The following is a 19,403-nucleotide window of genomic DNA, read 5'->3' on the forward strand; positions in this document are numbered from 1 at the left end:
GAAAAGTTGTACCTTACCAGACCAGGACTTCTGCTTCTACAACACGGAAGTAACCAAGTTGCAGCATTTCTTTTCTGCTTTCTGCTACGAGCCTGCGCCACAGCTTGCGCCATCGGCGCACGTGGCCCTGAACAAAGGTGAACCCATATGAGGAAACTGAGAAGGGTTCACGCTCTGCCTCGTGCCCGGGCAGAAAGGCAATTCTTGTAGTCGGCTGCATGTTCTCGACTTCGTCGTCCCAAATCGTGTGTGCCGTCGCAAGAGAATGCCCGCCAGGACGCCTACGACGCTGTGAATTTCTGCTTCCGATTACGATCGCAATTTCGTGCACACAAGCGCACTACTCAATTCGGAGCAGCTATTTCGTCGGCTAGCCTGGCGCTCCAGTAGGCGTTGTGGGCCATGCCCCAGTTTGTGCTCTGCTTTCAGAACAATGTGGGCACATCCTCCATGTGGTAGGTCGTATAAATCTCCGTCTTGTTCCCTCATCATGCCCTCCAGCTGACTTTCGAAGCTTGCAGCCGGGTCTTTCTCTGTCCCCCCTTCAAAGCATCGTCGATCGTCCAAGCTGTCATTTGGTGCCTAGCACATCCCAAATCGACCGCTGACACATACCCGCTCTCTTGGTCCCTGAGCCATAATGGTCGCCACTTTCATTTTAACACGTACCTTTGCCATCTCGGCGCTGTTCGTCGGTGGTGAGTACTTCGCGATCCACAGAACCGCACGCGATGCTAACGATGACATAGCTTTTGACCTTGTCCATGCCGCTCCTGTGTCGTATAGCCTTGATGCGAGAGCTGAGCCCAGCATCGAGGAGAGGAACTGTAGATTGCTTGGCTGTCTCTTCGCGAAACCTCACGAGGTATGTTCATCCTTTCTATTTCTTCCTTCGCAAGTCTCTCAATAGGTTGTCATTTCATAGGTTACCTCCGCCGCCTCCTTTTCCGAGGCTGCACCTCCTGATGAAGATACGGTCAAGCGCGAGCTTCAGCGCATGGGACTGCTGTCCGAGCCAATACCAGTCAATTCAGCCGTTGCTGAGCTTGCTGTTCGTATTATCCTATTCATTCTTTAGACGCGGTCCTTATAAGAGTCATTATCAGGTGACGCATTCTGCAAGTGACACAGAGTCCCAGCAAGAACAAGACGCCACAGTCCTTGTCGACGTCGAATACCGCAGTCCAGCGCCTCAGCAGGTACCACCACAGGGTTCAGACGCTTTCGTGTCCTCCCGTGCGAGCACTGCTACATTAGAGATCCTAGAAGAGAACGGACACGATTCCGTTCGCAGTGAAGAAGCCAGCAGAACAGAGGAAGAGCGGAAGTTGAGGATCTTGGAACCCAAGAACGTGCGCGTGCTTGTTGTTTTTCTGATCGTTTCGCAATATTGAGCTGCGACATTCTTGTTCTAGTGTCGACAGGGCGGCTGTCTCTGATCGTGCACGGCTGTGCCGTGCCCTCTGTCTGCTTTGCCCTCAATCTCACCACGCTCCTTCTTACACGCCATCTGAGCAACCAGCTCTTTATTTGGCCGGACCGACTCGCTTCGCTTATTCTCCCTTCGGATCCGGCCGCGCAGATCTCTGCATTTGATATCCGCTCTTCGACTTACGCTACACCATTTTCGCTTTTCGATACACACACATACTATACCTCTTTCCGCCTCGCGGACGATCCTGCATGCAAGACGAGGATCACTTTTCAGCGGGGCTGGTACGATACGGAAGAACAACTGCATACTATTCGATGTTATAGAATTACTGTACTCACTTGTTTATCGAGTTGTATCCTTAGCATTTCATTGTCTATCATCCCTGTATTATTAGTCTCCGTTATTCCCTCAATTTAACCGTGTTCATCCCGGTGCTTTGATCATTCCAGAGTGCAGAAGCGAACGACATAAGGGAGGTATATTGCGACTGTGCATACTTACGCCGATAACGACCGCTCGGTGCCGAGCTTCTCTTGCGTTCAGGGTCTCGGTACACAAATCCTCGTAGCTCGGAGTAGAAGGGTACCGTTCTCGCCGTTGATGCCGGGTTTCAGGAAGCACTGTCACCTCCGGAGGTCTCATAGGCCATTCTAGACTGACTACATTGTGGAGCAAGAAGCTGGCACGACACCTCCGATGATGGACGAACTTGGTGGACATGGTGACCGCAGATAGTACCGCGCACACCCTTTTTACTGCAAGAGTAGCTTCGACATGATTGTATTGCCACTGGTCGCATCTCACAGCCCTTTTCACATCGACGCTTTGGCTTGGATTGAGCTTGCGACCATATGCAAAGCGCACAATACAGCATTGCCGCTATCGGCGCCCTATATCAGCAACTAGAACATGCGGCGTCGAGGATGCATTGTTCTGCTCACAATGTGATGGCCAAGAGGTCCTGACCGAACATCCCCTGCGTCAGTGCAACTCAATCTTGAGTAAACGTATACAGATGTAAGGGTATCTCTGTACTCACAGACTCTGCTGATCCCCATGCAGCGTGACCGTCTCATCATGTTAGGATGCTGATAGCAGCCCGTAATGCAATCAGCAAAACCAGGTCATCTTTCGCAAGGAAGAGTTGCTGTGGGCGCTTGAATTTCCAGATATACCACTTCCGAATGAGAAGCAACCAAACTTCAGTTCTTGGACAAGCGCGCCAAATGATCCTTGCCCGGGTCCTTCATCGGATCAAATGAAACAGGCGCTGCATTCAGGATGATGTTTACATAGACGCATGTACTTCTGGACGAGGTGGAAGGGCCCCACTAACGAGATGCACGATGCAGCAAGAAACCGGCTTCCTGGACCACCTGGTTCTAGATGCAACAGCAACTGATCGGCAAAATCCAATGCTAATAAAGTTGGAAAGAAGGCCGCGGAAAACCCTCAGCGAGAAGAAGCCGTATCAAGCTCTGAGGATTTTTAGTGAAACTTCGCGCTCAAACCAGTTGAGGGAAATTTGGCACTATAGGAGTGATCGATCTCGCAGCTTCTACGAGTTCTGAGCTCTTGGATAATGATAACTAGTTTTTTTCCGGAACTTGAAGCACTACGCGTGCTGGACAGCGATTTCTCACAAAATTTGAGAAGATGACTGACTGAGTCCCGATGTCGACGTGGCAGGGAAAAATCGAAAGTATTCCAGGATCGGACAGCTAGCACAGATCTTCTAGCCGTATCGGAAATGATGGTCACTGGCAAGCGTGGGAGTTGCAAAACAAAGGCATGTACACATACCTACTTGGGGGATTCGTTCGGAACAGTCGTGCGAATTTCCTAAACGGAAACTGTTGTAGTCTGTTGTAGTATGAGCGGCAGCGAGCCATCACGGACGTACTGCCGTCGCGGTGGCTGCATAAGCAATTCACTCATTCGGGCCATACCTTCAAATTTCAATGCCTACTGCGCAGGGTCTATTTGTGTTCATCATGCTGGTTCCGCGTGCCTTGCCTGCGAGAGCATGCGTCATGGGGGGACGAGGTGGAAATAGCACTGCGGTATATAACTTTGCGAGACTTGTTGCTACGCTCATGGTGTTAGTGGCATTGACTGTCGAATTATCGTTCAACTCGAGCCAGCTTTGAGCATCATTCTCAGCACTAGCTTTACCTAGCAACTCTCAAGTTGCACTGCCATCCTTCCGAGTCCCGTTGAGTATCATGGTTGCCTCGTTCATTCCCTTTCGAGCCTTTGCTATTTCTGCTCTGCTTGTCGGTGGTAAGCAACCCGCTGGCTTCATTTGCTTCTGTGCACTGGGCCATGACTGACTCCTCGGGTATGGCCCATAGCTTTCTCGCCAGCCTGCCGCACGGCTCCCGTGCCAACTGCTCTCAAGACACGAGGAGTTGAAGAGAGAAACTGCAGGATATTAGGCTGTCTTTTCGCTGAATCGGTCTGCAAGTCCTCGTCATAAATACCTATCATGATGCTCATTTGAATGCCAGCATCCTATCAAGTTGCTTTCTGAACGTGAAAATGAGTCATTGAACGCAGTGAACACTGCTGTACCATTGGCTATTATTCCAGAAGACCTAGAATTGGCAGCAAAGTCCAGCAGAAGTGTAGGTTCGTTTGCGGTCACTGCTCCACAACCTCAGTGCTGAGATTCGTTGTAGACACTGATAGCCCACATGATTGAGCCTACCCTGTCACTGGACGTTGCAGTAAGTGTGCTCGTCAGATATCTTTGTTAACTATGGGCCGATACAGTATCACCTAGGAGCCTTCGGGCGATGCGGTTATTACACAGAGATCGGTCACAAGTTGAATCACGGACATATACGGTGTAAGAAGAACTCTGCAATCCTCTGACACCGACTAATACTGGCCGTACGTCATGTCCCTATTTTGCTCCATTCAACGACTTACGTCTCAGCAAAGTCTAGATTTCCTTCCATATCGCTACCGTGCAGAAGGCGCGGCCTTGCGCCTTTCGATAATTATAAATCGCTGCTTCGTCTATCACATTCGTTTTCGCAGCCTGGCCCAACGGTAGATCCCCAGTTTGAAATCCCCTGGAACATACTCTCATCATATCCGCCGTGTAATACGTTCCAACGTCACCTACCGAGCTCATCAGGCCCGATAGCTGCAGCACAGGTGCGCAGCTGTCACAAGGTCATCGTAGCCTGCAAGTCGTCCGCTTGGAGCCTATTCATCGTTTTGTTGTCTGTTGTGCATCATTGGAATACTGTGTAGTCCTATGTCGTCTTGCTCGCCATCGCTACCAAACTGTATGCGAGCGTTCAGTGCGGCTCATGTAGCTTAATCGATGTATGTCACAATCATAACATCAGGCTGGTTCGGGCGCGCTGCAGGTGTCTTCCTTACAGTATGCGGCCCCTTTGAGACGTTGAAGATGGCAATCGTCGCACGGGCGACCCCTACGAAATCCTACATCTCTAAAGGCGCGCCGCTGCTCATTTCGTGAATTCAATGCGCTGACGCGCCGTGCACAAGGCCAATAAGCAAACACAGCAATATGTGACGAATCAGCAACGGCAAGGCATTCACGAAGCAAAGCAAGATAAAAATAACATGCGATAGTTCGGACTACCCAGGCAGACTTGCATCTGAACAAGAATGTCACATAGGCATCCAAAGCACAGCGATCGTTGAGTATCATTTCTTTTGACTTCTTGTGCCCATTCAGGCAACGCCATGCCTGTGAGACGCCAAATGTATACTGACGCATTGATATTCATACTCGCAGTGATGTCGCCGTTTGCAGCCACTGCGAGCTCGGAGCGATCAGGTTTTTGAACCCCCCGCAGAGATTGAAACTAATTCGCGTGCAGTGCTCTCTCCCATAATCGTTAATGCCTTCCTCCAAAGGTCTATTTCTTTCGCCAAGTTCTTCCCCGCTCGGCGGATATTTGATAAATGGAGTGGCCATGCTTCGCCTCGCTCGGCAATAATCCTCGGCGGTCAGCGGAGGCTCGTGACGAAAGCTCTTGTCCTGGTTCAAAAACGAAGGAGTGAAGATCTTCTTACTGGGGTACCAAGCGCAGCTGCAATGACAGTCTGCGCCTCCTTCACGTTAGACCGATGAAAATCGAATTTATCATGCGGTCCTGGAGGGCAACGCTCGAAGCACAGCGAAACGTTCGTGGCCGAGAACATCTTATTCAACGCCTCTCGCTTGGCCGGGCGAGAAACGTTCGCAGAGTCGAGTGCAAAACGGTATGCGTCAGCGTCGAGGCCATGAGTCTTGTCGTCCAAAGGGTATGCGACGGAACCACCTAGCACTGCAACGGCACCGTTGCTCTCCGGTGCCGGCCCAATTGCTAGGAATTGATAGAATGTCAACTTCTATAGCATATTCGACGAACGTGTAGTTTATGCGTGTCTGGATTTCATGATCCCACACTGCTTGGAAATTGTAATCATAACCCATTCCGGCTCCCCGGTGCTTGCAGGACGCATGCCATTGTCCATCTGCAGCCAAGTCCGATAAGTTAGGTTTGGGTGTATAATGTCGCGATGTGCAACACAACTTTCATCTGGTATGTTGTCGAACGGGACATACCTTCAGAATTGCAATCCAGGCATCTACCTGATTCAGTTGACCAGATTCAGGCCGCCATATGTGCTTGTGAATAATCCCTAGCCCAAACAGCGCACCGTCTTTGTAATCGCAAAACATATTTGCATACAGATTTTGAATCTGCATGGGCATTTTTTGGCAAGAGACACGCTGTTAAGGCATTATTTGAAACTCAGTGTCACTTGATGGTGAAATAGACGTACTAGCGGAAGAGAGGTCTGATGACCTTATCGGAGAACAGAGAAATTAAGTTCAGCCGAACAGCGGATGAGACGACAATATCGAAGTGCCAATGTGTGGTTATGGCTAAGGATGTATTTATAAGTTGTCAAAAAAGTTGACGAAAGCCCAGAACCACTCACCAGTCAGGTTTTCACTGCGAAAGAACGGTATCAGCCTCAAGCATCATGCCTTCAGCTGTCGAGGCTGGAAAATCACCACATCAACGTGAGCAACAGGCCGCCGATGGTTGTACTCTCGTCTGATCCTTTTTTTCTTTATCAACGCATCCACGAACTGAACCTCAGGATACTTGACATCTTCTTCGATGGTTCAGTAGCTTGACTAAGCTCAAAATGTTGGACATAGATGAGTACTGCACTCCCAATCGACAACATTCTCTCACCATGCGTCCAAAAAAATCCGCGTTCTGAATGTGCCTCGGGATCCTTATGAAGATACCTTTATTTCACGGAGGCTTAGTGTAGCCACGCATAGATAATAAGACTTGCAATATACGAGGTGGATGTGCCATCATTGAAAATCACCATGGCAGACTTCCCTTGCCTTCAAATTCATAAGATCTGGTCGTGACACATGTCGGATATATAGGCCAGGATATCCTCAAGATATGGACATTTCCAGAAAGTCTTATATCTTTTTGCAAAGTCTAAATGGTCAAATCGAACGCATTCGTCATCTTGAATTGATCGAAAGGATGCGCCAGGCTGGATCCGCAGGACCGACAGTGCCAATGCTGATCTTTACGTTTTGCCGCCGATTCACCGCGGTTGTTTCTCTGACATTGGAAGGCCGTCCGTTCCCCAAATATTCGACACGCCAGCCAGCTTTATTTTCAAGCCGCTCGAACAACAACCGCGAGATCGGCAACAGCTTCAGCGATGCAATCATGTGGACACCGTGACCCATCGGCGCCGCGCGCCAAAGAACCACTCAGCTCGCTTGTGGATCCACCATGCCATCTGTGATGCGCACAAGGCGTTTGAGCCATCAATGAAGATCACATCATTTGTCATTCTCTTGCAATTATGCAACCCAAAGCCGCTGGCGGGCTCGGATTCCTTTGGCTTCCTACTAGACCTGCAGGATACAGCACATATCAACAGTCATATTATTGCACATTACTGGGCAAACAGAACGTACCCAAGACGTACGAGGTCTGCATTACTTCGTGACTATTCATACAATAGCTCTAAGATGAGGATGGAGGCAATTTGCATCGTTACAGGTAGGCTACAGCAAGTCCAGAAATTATGACAGCATAAAACACCGATCCAGTGGCGCTGTTAAACCGAAATATACAAGCCCGCTATGCAACCTCGCTATATGCAGGGGGCGCTTCGCCGAGCTCGCTCTCTTGCCCCGCGACGAGCCGTCCGAACTGTGTGCCACGCTCGAAGATGGAATCAGTCCGCGAAAGGGCCGGAGTGAGCAAGGTATGTATTGGAACTGGCGGATGGTCGGAGTGTGCGGAAGGGGCGCGTTCAATTTGTCTACGCACGCCGAGCATAAATGTCGACTGGGTCGAGCACTCAGCAACTGTCATAGGGCCACCGTTGTTTTCGGCGGGTGAAGTGTAACTGCATGAGGCGTGATGAGGGGAAAGCGGTTCCGTCGCTCGTGAATACGGGGGGAGGGACAGATAGTCGTGATTGCATAAACACTGCAAGAGAATGCTCATCAGTAAAATGGCATCCGTTTGTGTCACTGAAAATCTCACTGATAAGATGTGTATCGGAGTCTGCACAACGATGTCAAACATTTTCCGCTTTCCTGTATGCGCATCGATTGCCTGATCATCTCCTCGTTCGACTCGGAAGATGATTTTAAGCATATGTGATACGAAGATATTGCTCCGTTTATTCCGGTTCGTGAAGTGCAGCTGGGAGCATGAGTCTGGAAGTTGGATGTCCTTCTTGACTGTCCACGGGCCCGGGCCCATCATATTAGACGCATATTCGCCGGGGTCGTCACTGGGTTCTAGGAGGTCAACAAACGGCGAACGCTCGAATGCATGAGGGTCGTCCGGATCTAAGGGGAGAATTGGAGGTGCATCCTTCTGCGGGTACTTCAGAGACATCAAGGATATCCGGGTGATGGGATCAGTGCGTGCTATTCGTTTGAAATCCGTCCAATAGTCAATGCGCTCTGGTGGCACGCGGCAATACATGTGAGCTAGGGGAAAGACAACGAAAGCCAATGAGCTCTCACCTTCTAGTAGAACGGAGACTCGATAGATCTTCATCTTCGTCCATGGCATAAACGTTATGCTGACCGGCATGATCCCGCCAATCGGGAAGCTACGGCCCGAGATCGTAATGAGATACTGCATTTGTGTATCCCACTGTCGCTCGACGATGATACTCTCCGTGTCCTCAGTATCATCCTCCGAGGGGCATGCAACTACAGCGATTTCCTGTGCTGCCGACAGCTTTGCGGTGAACGTCCCGGGGCGGTGCGCAGTAGCCTTGAGTTTCCAGGTGACGGAACCGTATTCACATTTGAGACTCGGTGGAGAATCGGCCGGAATGGCGAAAGATATCGGATATGTGTAGACACCTACGTACACAGTTCACATCAGCCACAGTTCACAGCAGCACGCCTTTGGGAGCCAGGTGTCACGCACCTTTGCGGAACTCCTTCCATCCATCGCCGTATTCCTTCCCCTCGTCCGAATCCAAGCCGAGCACACCTCCCACCACCCCTAATGCCGACCGTTCCCGATTCGGCGTACTTTCCTCGCTACCGTCTGAGATGACATCTAACGGTCGCTCCCTCGCCCGGCCTCGTGGAGGCGTCACGTCTCCATGATGATCCATCAGGGAAGAGCGCGAGCGCGATCGCACCCGGTCCATGACCACATCCAGCAGTGCACTTGACACGTTCGCCAAGCTGAAGCGCTTATGCTTCCTGCCCCGTCCATCCTCCATCTCGCGGAGGTCCGAGGAGCGCGAGGCCTCTCTCCTTTGAAAGTCAGCTGACCGCGATTGCAAGTGCGCCTGGAACGGGCTAGAACTGCTTCCGAGTATAAATTCGGGTCGTTCCTCTTCAAGGCTGGGACGCGCTGATTGTGTAGTGTTAGTGTCCAGTCGTAGGCTCGATACCGATGAGGCGCCAGCGTGGCCGTTCCGCCGCAATGGCAACGATGTGAAGCCTGAGACGAGGGTTAGGGAATTGTACGAATAAGTAGAACATGAAAGCTCACTGCTATGGTCTCTCTCCAGCTCGGACCTGGCTCCAGTTGTAAGTACATCTATATCCAACGCCGACTCGATGGGGGCCTCCTCTACAGTGTGCATTCGGCGCACGATAGACGTGGTGGGGCTCAACGTAATCGGCGTCAGCGAGTATGATGGCGTGCCCTCAGCCGAGTACGGTGGTGAGTACGGCGGTATCACCAGCGGCAGCCCGTTTTCTCGGTGCGAGACGTAGTCGCGTTGGAAGTTGGTCTGGTCAACGGACTGGTGACGTCTTGTCGTCCGATCAAACCCTGCAGGCGGCGGGTGCAGTGCACGTCCCCGCTGCTCTTCACTTACGTGTCTGTACACGGACGCACCATGCTCATCGCTCGAGTGGTCCGAACGCTCGTCCTCGTCGTGGTCCAGGACGATTCCAGGCCCTACCGAGTGTGTGCGCCGGTTGTTCCTGTACGGCGTTTCTGAGCCCGCGCGGAAGAGGACATACGATTGCGAGTAGATCTCATGCTCTTCAGAAACTTCGATGCGGCGCGCACCAATACCTGCTCCGTGAAGTTATCGGTGCGTAAAAGAGTGTGTCTAGGAAGGCATACCCTCTGGCCAAGCCGTGTTCGTCTTCCCCACAAGCTCAATCTCAATACTCGAAATCCTTGTGGGCTTGTTGAGTGTAAGGGTCAATAATCCGCGAAGCATCCCGGGAGGCGCATCGATCTGCATGTTGCGTTGCCTGCCGGTAGCATCTCCGGCTCGGAGGAAAACGACCGACTCTGCGAGGCGAATGTCGAGCGCATTCTTTAATGGAGCTTTCTGTATAGGCATGAAATGCTGGCGAGAAGACAGATGAGGGGGTCGCGGGAAATCTTTGGGCGGCGGAAAGGAAATAAATATAGGGCAAGCACGGCGCTCGTGCCTGAGTAAATGGGGAGATCCGCCAACGTAGGAACCTCCAGATCCCGGGCGGCAAGTAGATTCTGCAGAAACCAGATGAAATCAGACTCAATGTTCATAGAAACGATTTGCATGAAGATGCAGGTGTACCTCGAGTCGGAGGCTGTAAGGGAGGAGGAAAACGATCACGAATCATGAAGAGAGCGAATTCACGGACAACCCAGTCACGTATCACGTGACGCACGTTTCGCTCCTGATTTTCGAAGCCGGCGCTTTGTCGACAGCCACGATCATGTCCGATTGTTCGATCTGCATCACGCACATACGAAGAGTATGCTCCAAAGGCAGGCGTATATACAGGTATGACTTGGGTACGTTCTGCACGTCCACCTACAATTCACGAGGCAGCAATTGTGGACTTTGTCATGCTAGGATCTGGACCAATGGAGGCCAATGATCAAGTAATACAGTGAATCTATATTGCCTCCTAAAGCCGCGCCCAGGTATGTTTCCCACGTGGGGGATTTGGTCGCCTTTGGCCAGTTAGACGCTCCTCAGACGCACGGCTGGCTACGGCTGGACACCTTCCGGTAGGCCCTTTGTATACAAGCACGATCTCACATGGCAAATGGTCCTCCACCGGTCGCAGGCCCCACTTCGAGCTTTGCCGACATCTCCATTTGCGACAAGATTTCCGTGAGTTGTTTCCCGGAAAATACGGAGCAGATGCGACTACCTGGTCTCAACTTGCAATTGTAGTTCTCTCTCCGGAAGTCCCATTCATATCGTAGCTCTAGATGTTGAGAGCCTGAGTTCGTCCTGCAACTGATCAGTGCTGGCCGTCACGATCTTACAAGAATTTCTGGTAATCCAAGACGGCGCTAGCAAAGGGAGGGTCCTTGTACCACTGTACACGAAGGGGGCAATGAAATGTATAATATGCGGCTGTATGTGTAAAGACACGACAGCCGGCCCACCTTCGAAGTGCACTTACTTCCGCCGCCGGCGTTGTCACGTATGACGGGGCGTTGGCCCCGTCGACCCCGTGGCAGGTAAGACCAATGACTCTGATTTAGTCAAAGCAGGCAGTGTAAGGCATGTGCATGAACCACAGTACGTTCCATTCCATCTCAACCCTCAGCCACGACAGGGCCAGTACTAGCTGGACCACGCTGTGGATGCAAGAATTGAATATTAGAGTAGACAGTAGTGCGACGAACCTGCAACGCTACAATTAGCACTCTATTAATAGCGACAGTACTACACAGTAGGTAGATTGTGAAGTAAAACTAGAGTATACAACAACAAGACGTCCAACAAGGCGCATAGTATACAATCCAAGATGAGTATAATCCGCACACGGCAAAGGTATCCCTTCCAATGGTAGATACTGAATAAATTAGTTGCAGAGATCAAGTTCAGCACATCTCGAACAAGTCAAGGATGTGCTCGCTTCACTCGAGATCGCATCCAATATTTATGTAGGGCCGAGGGTTGATAGCGGCGTTCCTCCGGATGCGGAAGACAAAGGGCTTTGTTCCTCTTTGAGTGCTTCCCTTCAGTGTCATTCCTTCACAAGAAATCAGTAAACATTCATCAAATTTATCGATCATACTCACTGTTCCTCCAGCTCATCCGCCCCTCGTTTTGTTCCCGTAGGAGGCTTGTGCTGTGTGCCGTTCTCAACGAGCCGTAGATGAGCACTTGGTACAATTCCTTGAGGATTAGCCTGACTCAGTGAGCATCGGAGCTCCTTGTCTCCCTCGACCCCTCCTTCCCGACCCTTCACTTCATTCTCATTCCCCTCACCCACTGTTCCGCCCTCCTTCCGCTCTGTCTGCTTCACGGACTTGCCTGCCTCCTTGACAGTATGATTCGCGATAGTTTCTGCTTGCGTTGAAGAGGTGACAGATTGGTTCACAGGCGCGTCTGCATTCTTGGCCCTCTTGACTGCACGCTCGGTCCTCGCCTCATCAAAAACCTCCGACATCGGAGTAAGACGTCTTTTCTTTGGATTCCTCTTCATCTTCTGCTGTCGCTGTTCTCCATAATTTACCGATACAGCGGTTCCGGCTGCCTTTGATGCAGCATCCAACGCATCACGTTCATCCGCACGATATTCCTCGTGTTGTGGCCAAGAGCGAATACTCTCGTTCATAGCAGGTCTCCATGCGATAGAAACGCCATCCGCTGCTGAAGCAAGACCTGCTTCGTTCTCTTCCTCGACCCTCTCCCTCTCATTGTTGTGATCTTCCACGACGGGCGCCTGCTCTGTGATGACATTTCTTTGATCGTCTTCCAAAAGCGAAATCGTTCCTTCCCTTGCTGCGGGTTCTGCTTCTCGGGCCTGGTCCTGTTGCTTCTTTCCATTTTCCCCACTCTCATTCTCACGGCCTTCGTTCTCAAGCTTCTCCTCTTCGGCGAGAAGGATCGATACCTTCTCAGCTTGAGATGCAGCCCCTTCTGCAACCGCCAGTCTTGCGTGCTCCTGGATGAGATAACTTGTCTTCTCGCCCTCTACGGACATATCGGCCCTGTCCGTTACGCGTTGCTCCTGTTCTTCTTCCTCTTGATCATTTGCCGTGACCTCGCCTACCCGCTGACTCCCACGCTCCCTTTGCCTTGTGTGGAGATCGATTACAGACGGCGTATCCTCTTCTGTCGCAAGGTGTCTGCTTTCGTTCGCGACAGACTTCTCTATCTCACCTGATACCGCATTTGATCTCTTCTCTGCGATGATCTCTCTCATCTTCACCGCTGCATTCTCATTAGACGAGTCTGCCATAGTAGCAGTCTGCTTGGTTGTTACAAGTGTCCTTTCCTCTTCTGTGATATCGAAAAGTGCTTCCCAATAGATCAAAAAATCTTCCAAGCTCTTCTCCTCCCTGCCAGCGGTAAGTTCATCAGAAGGGTATATATCAAATCATGCGAAGGCCCATACATCTCCTCCTCCACCCACCGCATGAACCGCTCGCTTCTATGAGCGACCGGTGATTTGTGCAGCTCTGCACCTACAGCAACCTCCGCAGGCGCAGTAGGAGCTACGCCAACGTGTTCCACGGCATTCTCGGGTGACACGCCCTGCATTACCGCACGCTCAATGCTCACCGCCTCAGCAAGTGTCGGTTCCGCATCTTTGCCGTGTTTCTCGCGCCATATCCGCAGAGCCTTCTTGTCCAGATCTGGCTCCAAACGCGAGGAGCTCGCATCAGTCCTTATCGGCAGCGCGCGGTGCAATCTGGAGCTCTCTCCTACAGAGTAGTTGTGCTCTAGTTCCTGCAATGACAGCCTGATGGCTGCCTGGTAGTCTGCGTCTTCTTGATCTGAGTATGCCTCGGTGCCGAAGGGACGTGCGCCTGATTCTTTGGCCAAGCGGATCCCAGGCAGCGCTTCTCCAGAGTGCTGCTCCTGAAGTGACAACCTGATGGCGGCTTGCATATCTGCATCTTCGCCGCTCGAGTACACCTCTGGGTGAGGGGGAACTGCATCTGCTCTCATCTTCTCCACTGATCGTGACGTGGAACCATTTCCACCAGACGGATTCCCCACTTGGTCCTGCAAGGACAACTGAATAGCAAGTTGCATCTCCGCATCATCATCACCGGACAAGGGTTCCACACGTGAGGGATCAGCATCGCCTGCTGCTTTTTCGGCGGGCAGGCGTGATGCGACACGTTCTTCCTCTGCCTGGTCACCTTGTTGATTCTGTAGTGATATTTCGGCAGCTGGCTGCATGTCTACATCTACATCCTGATTGGTGAACGTTGGCTCCATATGCGAGACTCCTGAGTCATTTTTCATTCTCTTGGGGACGCGAGGTTCAGGACTTAGTCCTCCCGAGCGACTGCGCTTGTGCGTTTGCTCGAATGACTGATCAGCTGCTCGAGGCTCTACATTCATGAAGTCAGCGCTGCCGGAGTGCTCCGGCAATGCCCAGACAGGCGGCTGCATGAACGCTGGCATGCCCGCTTTTTCTCTGAGCTGCTCCCGGTCCTCGATGGATGGATCGTCGTCTGGCACAAATCCATCCCTGATGGCTGCTCGTCGCACCCACTCAGATGAGTACAAACTTCGCCTCTTTCGCTTGAGATGCTGCACCGGAGATGCTGGTCTCTCAATGTTGTCCGGTGATTGGCGTGCCTCCTCATCATTTGGCTGCTGTGAGGAGCCATCCATTCTGATGTCCTGGTCCGCATGCGCTGCCCCCTCTCCTTCTTCTGGTGGCATCCAGGACATCGATCCGTCCCAAAGGCTCGGAGTCTTCTTCATTTGTTCCATGAAGTGGCGTTCGATTGCACGGCGCCCGCGCTGCATGTTGGCGAGCCGCTTGGCCATGTCTTTGAGGGTTTTGTCGTTCGCATCGATAACGAGCTCCATGACATCCATCGTGTGATCGTGCTTCTGGAATGCATCGACGCGATCCGTCAGTGAACGCAAGATTGCGCGAACTTCTTTGTCCGTGGCGCCATGAATGATTGGTAGGCCGTCTTCGCCGAGGTAGACACGGCGTTTCGTTGGATCCAAGCGCGGCCCAGTGGAAGGGCCCGACTGCTGATTGATGCGCGCCGAGACTGGCTCAGGCTTTATTTGAACTGAGGAGTCTATAACAAACGTATGAGTAGCTCGTAATACGCAATGTTGTACGCGCTTACCTGAAGCAGCGGCCGTTGTGACACCGATAGAACCCTGCAGCTCACCGGCCTGCACGTCAACGTCGTCTACATCGATTGCTTGCGGTTCTCCTTCACCCTGCGGACCTGTGTGTTGCGAGCGCTCTTCTTCGTCACCACCCTCGCCTTCATTTTCCTCGCTTTGGTCTTCGTCGTCATCCTCATCATCGTCGATCTCAATATATGGCCGACCTTCCTCGTCCAACTTTGCACCCCAGACGGCGAGATGTGGCGAATCCTCTAAGTCCGCGGATTCGGCCTCGTATGCCTCCGGGTCACCTTCGTGCGGGTATCCTTCGCCTTCATCGTAAGTGCCCTGGGGCGCGTGCAGTGAGTCTTCATCCCCTCGGTTGACGGAGCCGTGCCGGTTGTTGCCGTCTTGACCAACGACATCTTCGTGTTCGGAGTGCAATTCGTGCCACTCTTCGTTTCGATTGCTTGCTCCCAAACCGTCATCAGTGATATAATCCTTTTGAGAGCGACGATGTGATCCCTGTCCCTCGTCCTTTTCCCGGGTCTTCTTGTTCTTCTCGTTCACACCCTTGCCGTCGACTTCCCGGTTTCTTTCCGGCTTCCCCTCTCCCTCTTTTGAACCAGGGAGACCGCCTTTCCCATTATCGGTAACATATGAGTCGCCGTGTGCCCGCCCGGTCATTTCATACCCGAACACCTCGTCACTTTCCTTACAGGCGCGGAGCCATACATCTTCAAGGTCGTCGCGCCCATCAAAGTCGGGATCCAGCTGACGAGCACGACGGAACCGCCATTTTGATATCTCCCGAGATTTTTGTATGTCCCGCACAGCCGTATTGACGTAGAAGCCGTGCTTCGATTGGCCATTCCAAGAGTCGTAGCTGCGCTCAGAGTTTGACAGGTAAAAATGACGCTCTCGCCCATTGACTTCGTCCGACGCTTGCGAGCTCGTCTCATCCTCGCACTCTTCCGCATGTTCCAACCGACGGGCGATCCGCGTCCGCTCCTTATCCTCTCGTGAGGGCTCCTCGTCCACACACATGCGGGCTTGCGCTCGGCGGGTCCTTTCTGCACCGTCTGTCTCGCTTCCACTGTCGGAAGTTGTCTCGGCTTCATCGTCGCCGTCTTCAGCTCCACTGAATAAGAGACAGCGCTCCACAAACGATTTAAAGGCAGGCGGTTTCACCTTGGGGATATCGACTTCTATGTCTGGAATGTATTCCTTGTCACTGGTGGATGATTCCTCGCCGTCTCCGGGAAGCTCCTCCTTGTCGGCTGTAGACGATTGCTCCTCAGCATCAGAAGGCTCTTCTTCGTTGCTGGTTGACAAGTCATCCTCGTCACCGTCATAACGACTCTCCTCATCAACGAAGGACAAATCATCCTCGTCCACGGGGACTTCGTCCTCATTGCTGATGGACAACACTTCCTCCTCAGCAGCGGAGGACAACGCATCCTCCTCGTCGCCGGTAGACGGATCGACGTCCTCCTGAACAATCGCAACCTCTTCATTGGACTCGCTTTCCACATCATGCGAATGTTCATCATCAGCGGACGTTCTTTCATCGTCGCCGTATACGTCTTCCGCGTCGCTGGTGAATGTACCTTCTTGTTCGTCAGCGGACCGCTCTTTGTCATCGCTCATGGATAATTCCTCCTCGCCATCGATGGACTCTCGCTCTTCAACACTGGTTTCCTCATACTCAACCCTGAATAGCCAACTGGCTTCTTTTGAAACAGCTTTGGTATACGGCTCGGGAAACCAGTCTCCGTCACTCGTGAACGCGTCTTCCTCGCCAGATGAATCGTGCTTGTTGCTGAGGGATGAGCCCTCTACGCTGTCGCTGCCGGATGATTCCTCGTCCTCGTCGTTAGTGAACTCCGCTTCCTCGTCACTGGTCTGCGTTTGCAGCCACCAGCTCTTAGGTTCCGAGTTTTTTTGTTGTTCATCTAGACGGTTTAGTATGACCCGAGGCCCATCATCGATCTGCATCATGACATCCTCTGGCTCTTGCTTGATCACGACGGGCGCGCCTTCGTCCATCGGATCGCCGTCAGGCTGCTCTAACCTGCGACATCGTGAAGCTCTAGGACGCACTTCCCAGCCCCCAGGAACTACTCACGGTGGAACACCATGGGGGTATTTCAGCAGCAGCTCTTGGATGATTACGAAAGTCTTTGCGTTTGCCTTGATGTGCTCTCGCTGGTACGACATGTTCGGAGGAATGCCATTGCCCATGAGAAGAATGGAACTCACCTTCGCAAGATCTTGCAGTTGCCGACGCGAAAGCTGCTCGAGTTGCGTCGAGTCCATCCTATCGCATACTAATGCTTGTATTAGATGATGTTCAGTGGGAGCCGTGAGCGGCAGCTTACTTGTGGCCACCTCCGAGATGCCCGCGCCCCGGTGGCGTGAAATCAACTAATCCACGTGATCGTGGTATAGTCAAAATAATGTTTATTATGTTTTATAAGATCATTACGGTTTTGGTTTTCAATTATGACAACATGGCCAAGCGCCGAGCGGTTCCATGCAGTTCGGCAGCATCCGGACAGAAGGAGATCCGGTGGCTGAAGTGGCTGCTCTTGCCACCCCGCTCCATGACATACACACATCCCGTTCCTTTACTTTGCAACTGCTCAAATTAATGATGAAACGAGGAGGGGATTTCAAGGTACTTATTGATCAAAGTCTTTGATCGTGTCATTGCAGCCTTTCGTTCTCATTGTGAGAGGGACTTGTGGAGACAAAAGTATGCACTTGGTAACGATAACCTACTAGCCTAGCACCGGCTCGGTGGTCATTGAATTGTGCAAAGTTCCACTCACAGTGATTCTGATTGATTGTGCAATACATCACGCTCATCGGGCTGGTCATATGAGCCTCGACCGGCACGCCGGTGCGGGAGGACAGGCCTTCCGTGCTCTCTCATAATCCTCATCTGCCTTGCCCGTTTGGCGGTATTCTTTTCGTGATGCTCTTGGCCGCAACGCAATGGGTCCCAATGCAGTACGTCGCAGGCAGATGTCGGACGCTTTTCTAACATACGGTGGATTTACAGTCTGTAGTTGAGCCCATTGCCGTACGCCACATGCGACAGCATGTATTGGCTCAACTGTCTGAACACAGAGCGCGTTTTCCCACTCAAAAACGCGCTCCTCCGTTGATGGTCGGTGTGCAAGGCCCCCAAGGGAGCGGCAAAACGCTCCTTACTACACATCTCCTCAATACCCTTACCTCTGCTCCGGACTCGCTCTCACTGGCAGTGCTATCCATCGATGATCTCTATCTTCCTCATTCCCAGTTAGTCGCCGTGGCCGCCGCAAATCCGGACAATCGTCTACTTCGAGGACGAGGCCAGCCAGGAACGCATGATTTGGTCACAGCCTCCAAAGTGCTCAGAGAGCTCAAAGAAATCAACGATGATGCACGAGAGAGCCATACGACAGTTGTTATTCCTCGATTTGACAAGAGCCTGTATGGCGGGGAAGGAGATCGTGTAGACTCTGGCACCATTGTCCATTCGCCTCTCGACGTAGTGATACTGGAGGGCTGGTGTGTCGGATTCTACCCCATTTCGACCGAAGAAATCGAGCGACGGTGGGGCCTTCCGGTGAAGGGGCTGGGCGAAAATTTCTTCGGAGCGCATGGTTTCACAAGGCAAGACATTATAGGCGTGAATGAGCGGCTCAAAGAATACGTCGATTTGTGGAATTATCTGGGCGCTTTCATACAAGTTCGCATCTCTCTTTATTCTATCGAGACTCTTTATGCGACCTCTTATAGATTAAACCCGAAGAGTCGCATCCATACACTCACATCTATAAATGGCGGTTACAGCAAGAACATTATATGAAGTCATCAAACGGTGGTCGCGGCATGGCGGATCATCAAGTAACAGAGTGAGATTGCAATGCATTTCGTCGGGCGATCATTGATTCATCGTCGCATTGTAGCTTTGTTGACCGTTATATCCCAGGCTATGTCTTTTTTGGGGATGGAGTTACTAAGGGCGGATTGGATGCTCATCTAGAGTGGCGGCAACCTAGGTGGTTGCAGCATGGCCTCGTTATAGAAATAGACGAGAATCGGCATGTGGTTCATACAAGCTCGTTCTGATTGTACGTTCCATGTGTAATTCTTCTCGCGTTGACCAAATCCCGGTTTCCAGTTGTAAATCATGCCGCCCTGCTTGATAGAACGTGCTGTGCTCCCGTGTCGAATGAATAGACACGAAAAACTAGTTGTTCTATGCTGCTTCGTCGACAGGGGAGAGAGCTATCATGCGGGCCTTCTGAGCTCAATTGCCCATTGATGCCGGTCCACAGCTGGGATAGCCACAGCCCTTCCACGTGCCACAAGACTAGTTTCAGTAGTAAGAGTGCAA

General features: G+C 51.8%; 7 protein-coding genes across 7 annotated transcripts; 3 read left to right on the plus strand and 4 right to left on the minus strand.

The window, feature by feature from the left end:
* The first annotated feature begins 216 nt into the window (after positions 1 to 216).
* LAESUDRAFT_750580 (uncharacterized protein) lies at positions 217 to 1,870 on the plus strand. The gene is made up of 6 exons (XM_040911613.1): positions 217 to 455; positions 515 to 698; positions 750 to 865; positions 926 to 1,051; positions 1,107 to 1,352; positions 1,416 to 1,870. Exons 2-6 carry the CDS (start codon positions 641 to 643, stop codon positions 1,437 to 1,439), a joined length of 570 nt encoding a protein of 189 aa, XP_040763087.1. The 5' UTR covers positions 217 to 455; positions 515 to 640; the 3' UTR covers positions 1,440 to 1,870.
* LAESUDRAFT_225733 (uncharacterized protein) lies at positions 1,627 to 2,656 on the minus strand. Its single transcript, XM_040901640.1, has 3 exons — positions 2,475 to 2,656; positions 2,377 to 2,411; positions 1,627 to 2,314 (listed from the first exon to the last, which is right to left on the minus strand). Exons 1-3 carry the CDS (start codon positions 2,512 to 2,514, stop codon positions 1,859 to 1,861), a joined length of 531 nt encoding a protein of 176 aa, XP_040763088.1. The 5' UTR covers positions 2,515 to 2,656; the 3' UTR covers positions 1,627 to 1,858.
* A 920-nt stretch (positions 2,657 to 3,576) lies between these two features.
* Positions 3,577 to 4,265, plus strand: LAESUDRAFT_225765 (uncharacterized protein). Its single transcript, XM_040901641.1, has 5 exons — positions 3,577 to 3,718; positions 3,790 to 3,893; positions 3,946 to 4,066; positions 4,117 to 4,164; positions 4,224 to 4,265. Exons 1-4 carry the CDS (start codon positions 3,661 to 3,663, stop codon positions 4,137 to 4,139), a joined length of 306 nt encoding a protein of 101 aa, XP_040763089.1. The 5' UTR covers positions 3,577 to 3,660; the 3' UTR covers positions 4,140 to 4,164; positions 4,224 to 4,265.
* A 936-nt stretch (positions 4,266 to 5,201) lies between these two features.
* On the minus strand, positions 5,202 to 6,179 carry LAESUDRAFT_714903 (uncharacterized protein; the record flags this gene model as incomplete). Its single annotated transcript, XM_040907097.1, has 4 exons — positions 5,202 to 5,459; positions 5,495 to 5,787; positions 5,869 to 5,938; positions 6,030 to 6,179. 4 exons carry the CDS (start codon positions 6,177 to 6,179, stop codon positions 5,202 to 5,204), a joined length of 771 nt encoding a protein of 256 aa, XP_040763090.1.
* Positions 6,180 to 7,393: 1,214 nt separating this feature from the next.
* LAESUDRAFT_780573 (uncharacterized protein) lies at positions 7,394 to 10,303 on the minus strand (the record flags this gene model as incomplete). Its single annotated transcript, XM_040913845.1, has 6 exons — positions 7,394 to 7,950; positions 8,008 to 8,435; positions 8,499 to 8,794; positions 8,910 to 9,441; positions 9,493 to 10,026; positions 10,078 to 10,303. 6 exons carry the CDS (start codon positions 10,301 to 10,303, stop codon positions 7,597 to 7,599), a joined length of 2,370 nt encoding a protein of 789 aa, XP_040763091.1. The 3' UTR covers positions 7,394 to 7,596.
* Positions 10,304 to 12,860: 2,557 nt separating this feature from the next.
* LAESUDRAFT_225850 (uncharacterized protein) lies at positions 12,861 to 16,388 on the minus strand. Its single transcript, XM_040901642.1, has 5 exons — positions 16,202 to 16,388; positions 15,025 to 16,140; positions 13,314 to 14,973; positions 13,079 to 13,257; positions 12,861 to 12,993 (listed from the first exon to the last, which is right to left on the minus strand). Exons 2-5 carry the CDS (start codon positions 16,055 to 16,057, stop codon positions 12,965 to 12,967), a joined length of 2,901 nt encoding a protein of 966 aa, XP_040763092.1. The 5' UTR covers positions 16,058 to 16,140; positions 16,202 to 16,388; the 3' UTR covers positions 12,861 to 12,964.
* Positions 16,389 to 17,611: 1,223 nt separating this feature from the next.
* LAESUDRAFT_726984 (P-loop containing nucleoside triphosphate hydrolase protein) lies at positions 17,612 to 19,229 on the plus strand. The gene is made up of 4 exons (XM_040909138.1): positions 17,612 to 17,690; positions 18,078 to 18,752; positions 18,803 to 18,918; positions 18,973 to 19,229. Exons 1-4 carry the CDS (start codon positions 17,667 to 17,669, stop codon positions 19,133 to 19,135), a joined length of 978 nt encoding a protein of 325 aa, XP_040763093.1. The 5' UTR covers positions 17,612 to 17,666; the 3' UTR covers positions 19,136 to 19,229.
* Positions 19,230 to 19,403: the final 174 nt, after the last annotated feature.

The sequence above is a fragment of the Laetiporus sulphureus genome (genome assembly GCF_001632365.1).
Source record: "Laetiporus sulphureus 93-53 unplaced genomic scaffold LAESUscaffold_26, whole genome shotgun sequence".
Taxonomy (NCBI): Eukaryota; Fungi; Basidiomycota; class Agaricomycetes; order Polyporales; family Laetiporaceae; genus Laetiporus; species Laetiporus sulphureus.

Coding starts and splice junctions, on each gene's coding strand:
- LAESUDRAFT_750580 (XM_040911613.1), top strand. CDS start 641: ATGGTCGCCACTTTCATTTTAACACGTACCTTTGCCATCTCGGCGCTG. Junction 866..925: donor TCTTCGCGAAACCTCACGAG/GTATGTTCATCC, acceptor GTCATTTCATAG/GTTACCTCCGCCGCCTCCTT. Junction 1,052..1,106: donor CAGCCGTTGCTGAGCTTGCT/GTTCGTATTATC, acceptor AGTCATTATCAG/GTGACGCATTCTGCAAGTGA.
- LAESUDRAFT_225733 (XM_040901640.1), bottom strand. CDS start 2,514: ATGATGAGACGGTCACGCTGCATGGGGATCAGCAGAGTCT. Junction 2,412..2,474: donor CATGGGGATCAGCAGAGTCT/GTGAGTACAGAG, acceptor GCACTGACGCAG/GGGATGTTCGGTCAGGACCT. Junction 2,315..2,376: donor GACCTCTTGGCCATCACATT/GTGAGCAGAACA, acceptor GGGCGCCGATAG/CGGCAATGCTGTATTGTGCG.
- LAESUDRAFT_225765 (XM_040901641.1), top strand. CDS start 3,661: ATGGTTGCCTCGTTCATTCCCTTTCGAGCCTTTGCTATTTCTGCTCTG. Junction 3,894..3,945: donor GCTGTCTTTTCGCTGAATCG/GTCTGCAAGTCC, acceptor TTTGAATGCCAG/CATCCTATCAAGTTGCTTTC. Junction 4,067..4,116: donor AAAGTCCAGCAGAAGTGTAG/GTTCGTTTGCGG, acceptor GATTCGTTGTAG/ACACTGATAGCCCACATGAT.
- LAESUDRAFT_225850 (XM_040901642.1), bottom strand. CDS start 16,057: ATGTGTGTGGACGAGGAGCCCTCACGAGAGGATAAGGAGCGGACGCGG. Junction 13,258..13,313: donor CGGTGGGTGGAGGAGGAGAT/GTATGGGCCTTC, acceptor TACCGCTGGCAG/GGAGGAGAAGAGCTTGGAAG. Junction 12,994..13,078: donor GAGATCAAATGCGGTATCAG/GTGAGATAGAGA, acceptor TCTCCACACAAG/GCAAAGGGAGCGTGGGAGTC.
- LAESUDRAFT_726984 (XM_040909138.1), top strand. CDS start 17,667: ATGAAACGAGGAGGGGATTTCAAG. Junction 17,691..18,077: donor AACGAGGAGGGGATTTCAAG/GTACTTATTGAT, acceptor GTGGATTTACAG/TCTGTAGTTGAGCCCATTGC. Junction 18,753..18,802: donor ATCTGGGCGCTTTCATACAA/GTTCGCATCTCT, acceptor GACCTCTTATAG/ATTAAACCCGAAGAGTCGCA.